At 43.9% G+C, this 4,232-nt stretch overlaps 1 protein-coding gene across 1 annotated transcript in view; it reads right to left on the bottom strand.

Annotated features, from left to right (window-relative positions):
• The window catches only part of LOC102207162 (dedicator of cytokinesis protein 3-like), a 248,678-nt gene that overhangs the window by 137,242 nt on the left and 107,204 nt on the right, over positions 1 to 4,232 (bottom strand). Inside the window, exon 4 of the mRNA XM_013912880.1 lies at positions 3,658 to 3,713. Coding sequence (XP_013768334.1) covers positions 3,658 to 3,713 — 56 coding nt within the window. The remainder of the gene's footprint in view (positions 1 to 3,657; positions 3,714 to 4,232) is intronic.

Here is a 4,232-nt window from a genome sequence, read left to right as displayed (position 1 = left end):
AGATCGTCTCCTCGTATTAAACCTTCAAATGTAGAAGAAATGGTGCAAAAAGTGTACGTTTTACAGCATCTGTGTTTCTTTTTGAGCCTTCGGTGCTTTTCAGGAGCGTGCTACTGTTACTTTCAGCTGTTAATCATGAGGTTCAATATTAGAGAGAAAGTCTGGGTATACTGGACCTGTAGGGAAGAAAATGACATCTTCATCTAAATTATCAACCCAATAAAAATATGAACCCTAACCCAGTTGGGAGTATATTGTATTTAATGACAGTTTATTGGTAGTTTTGACCGAGTTGTCAGCTCAGTTGTTTCTTTACACAAACTTGAAAGGAAGTGGAACTTGCCTGAAGTGTTTGAATTATTCTGCTTGTTAAACTTGTTGGAATAAAGGATTAAAAACGAGCCTGTAGAGCGTTTTACTGACCTGCTGCTCCCATCAGCCTGTTTGACTGTTTGCAGAGGGAGCCACACAAACTCCCAGCCTCAGATGCTTCAGTGCTTCTCAGGAACATTGTGCTGCTACCTTCTGCTATTGAACAGTCATTTTTATTCATTTGGACAAACTTTTTTTTCCATGTAGCAAAACCTCGCGTCAGTCCAGGTGGAGCCAAAATGCCAGAAAAGAACTGACCAAACGATCAGTTAAAAATCTGTCACTTCATAATCGATTCACATGCACTGTGCAGAAAACCTGATGAGAGTCGGGTCCTGGGGTCTGACTGGAGCTGCAAACAAACAGTAAGCAGGTGATCAGACTCACTGAGGAGCTCACTCAGGCTCTACACAAAGTGTTCATTTAACTTCAGCCATGAGCCTGATTTCATTCTTTTACGCCTGCAAGTGTTTTTTGGTTGTTAGGTTTTTTTGGTGCATTTTGCTGTTCAAGTCTTTTTGTACCGTTACTATAAATGTGTCGCGTGCACTTGTACAGTAGGTTTCTCTCTCCATGTGTAGTAATGAAGTGCAGGGTTGTGATAATTGTAAATGTCAGCTCTGAGAGCTTCCTGGCACAAACCTGCAGGCTGCTGCACACTGGTGGATCGACTCAGGGACGCAGGCAGGCCGACTCCACAGGAACAAATTAAAATCCGCTAAACTCATTTGACCTCATGCTGCAGTTTTTACATAAGGATATTCAAATCTCTCCGTGCCGTCTCAAACACATGAGACATTAAAGATTTTCTAGGATGCAGAGTGACTACACTGATTCTCACCGGACAGTAAAAGTGGAAGTTTTATGAAAAGAAGGTTCACTAAAGCTCAGAAGCATCTACTGTACAGATGTCCTGCTGCCTGCTTCATGCAGAGCAGAAACCTCCTTGGTGCTGTGAGCAGTGCTGGATGGTCAACTCTTTGTTCGTCACCTTTTACCCAGCAGACCAATCACAGCGATCGAGACCTGTTGGTGGGTGTACCACTTTACTGTGATCACATCCCGTTTTCTTTAATGCAGTAATGTAAAACATTGATGTACATAATTCAATAATTATATGAAGCTTACGCCTAAGTTATATGTCTGTCTTTTTTCCTGTTCTTTACATCACTTCCACTTTCCCACGCTCTCAAACGCAACACTTACATCATTACATTATATCTCGGTCCTCATTGTCATTCTCTCTTTCAGGCTCTCATGTGTGCAACCAGCCTCCTCCCCATCTCCGCCTCCCCCGAATCACTCAGAGCTCCATCCAAGCCTCCATCTAAATCACCAGCGTCCTGATTCCAGGGGTCCCGTCCTAAATCCTGCCACCGCTGGGATCCCGTAATGACACGTTGGGTCATCGGGGTCTAATCACCAAATAGATTTTCTCTCACAGTAAATTTTGTTCAGTGCTCGTGAACTGAGAAGAAACATCAGTGAGTTAGAATACGTGCAGCAGGGAGCAGGTGGTGCTCAGGGAGCTCCAGCAAGAAAACTTAGAGTTGAAGTTGGCTCAACACGAGCTGATGTAATGCCGAGCTGACCAATCAAGTGCATGCACGGTCCAGCGTATCATCCCTGAGGTAAAACATGAAGTACTAGCTTTATTCTGTTTGTCAGTACGGATTTTAATTGGTACCTGAAGCAACACGCCTCCACCTACACCACCCCTTGAGTGTCTGTAACTCATACTGAACATGGCTCATTTGTTTGTACAGTGAAGACACACACAGTGTAATTCTCTTATTCCCTCACACACACCCACGTGCACATCGAAAGCTCTGCTGCTTTAAGACCCACTTGATCAACAGTCTTTAATTATGTTTGTCATCATGCAGCAGCCTCCATCTTCCTTCAGTAAAATACACCAACTCTCCGTCTCTGCCCCGGGGGCCTACTTGAAACTCTAAAAGATTCACTAATTCCAATTAATTTACTCTCTGCCTTTAATTAAAAAACTCTTATGCAAATCGCGACACGCTCTGTAACGCTGATTAATCTGAATTTTGGAGGGTTTTGTTTTGTTTTGGGTTTTTTTAAAGCTTTTCCAAATAATTATGCTAATGTATTAAAATATGTACAGTTGAACTTGGAAGGAAATGAGAAAAAAGGAGGTTTATACCTTATTTAGAAAGAATGAGTCTCAAAACAACTGATCCCAACAGAAAAGCAGATTTCATCAAATTACCTCCTAAACAGTTTTAGCTGCAGAAGAAGAAAAATGCCTCCCAGCACTGCGGATATAAAATTTACCCGACTGTGGCATCATCCCACATTCGGTACACGAGGGCGACTCAAATCGGATCAGATCTGGAGTGACTAAAAGATGATGACATACAGTATGGTGCGAAAGGCTTTTGGCATGTTCGATGATTGTTATCTCACAACACCATCAGGAAGGAGTCTGATCGGCCCCCAAACTCACAGCGATCTAAACATGCAGCCAGACTCACAAAGACTGTTCTTCAGCTGAAAGCAGAGCAGCAAGTCCTGCAGCAGGAAGCAGGGCGCCAAAGAGCCCAGATCAACATCTCAGGCTCAGGCCAGGATCATACAAGCAGAAGACTCGGAGACGGACTGAGTCCACCGAAAAACTGTGGCAACTTCTCCAAGATGTTAACCTCATTAGTACCTTGAAAACAAGTGCAGAGCTGGTGCTCTTAAAAGCAAGACTGGGTTTCCCACAGATGATTGCAGTGGCTCACCGTGTGCATGTGTGCTGCAAACCACGCCACATGTGCAGGTGGTTCGAATAATACACTTTTTCTCTACTTTATGACAAAAAACAGACTCGATCGTTTTGGCCTGCAGGTATTAGCTGCCACATGTGCAGCTTTCATTAGTGAGTCAGACAATAAGGAAACTTTGCATTTATTTTAAAAGCCTGTGGAAGTGACTGGAACAAATGCAGGGCTGACTGAATACGTTTGGCAGTATAACGTATTGTCACTCTCAGCAGAGGCTGTTAGCGACGCTCGGTCCGTGAAGCTCTGGTTAAAATCCTCTTCAGACAGAAAAGAGACACTAATGACTGAATGAGTAACAGGAGAGAAAGAAAGGCTCAGAGGACAATAAATGCTTTTTGCTGTTTTTATGTTCAACACGACTGCTTTCAGCCCTCAAACTGAAACATGATGCTGGAGTCAGTGAGGGTGTTAAATTCATCGAAAGCGTGAGTCTAACCGAGCCTGAGGTTTCACAGAGGCTCAGTGTAGTGTCGCAGGTTTACACACTTACCCTCTGTTGGTGACGATGGCCTTCTTCAAGTGAACGTAGCTGGCAGGAAAAACTCCCTGGAGACACAGACAGAAAACATAACAGAGAAGAAAGATAATTAATCACCGTCTACTTCCCATCCAATAACACCGAGAGACAGATCACGATAAAGACATGCAGAGTAAAGACTATCCTCTGTGTGCAGCAGCGAGACGCTCCTCAATCATTCATGTACAATAATAAGTTATAACGGAGGCTGATGGCAGGCTAGGCAGGTCGCTTCTTGTCTTTGATTGGAGATCTTCCAGTGAGGAGAAATACATGCTGCCTTTGCCATCAGAACGTCATGACACTGTGACCTGACAGAAAATGACAGCGAATCACATTTTTGCACAGATTTGGCCTTTTAAAGGCACGTGGTCCTAAACGTCTGTGAAGGTTCTCAGTCATCCAGGTCATCGTAGTCTAAGGAGCTTGGAAAGAAAAGCGTCTGGACTTGTTTGAGTCTCATGCGAAGACAGCTTGAAGACAGCTCATGTGATTAGGTAGAGGATCATCAGGGGGTCCTTTGTCCCTCTGTGGGGGGAAACTCCCAC

The sequence above is a fragment of the Pundamilia nyererei genome, unplaced genomic scaffold (assembly GCF_000239375.1).
Source record: "Pundamilia nyererei isolate P.nyererei 1_Seehausen unplaced genomic scaffold, PunNye1.0 scaffold00105, whole genome shotgun sequence".
NCBI classification, from domain to species: domain Eukaryota; kingdom Metazoa; phylum Chordata; class Actinopteri; order Cichliformes; family Cichlidae; genus Pundamilia; species Pundamilia nyererei.
This window is presented reverse-complemented; position numbering and strand designations above follow the sequence as displayed.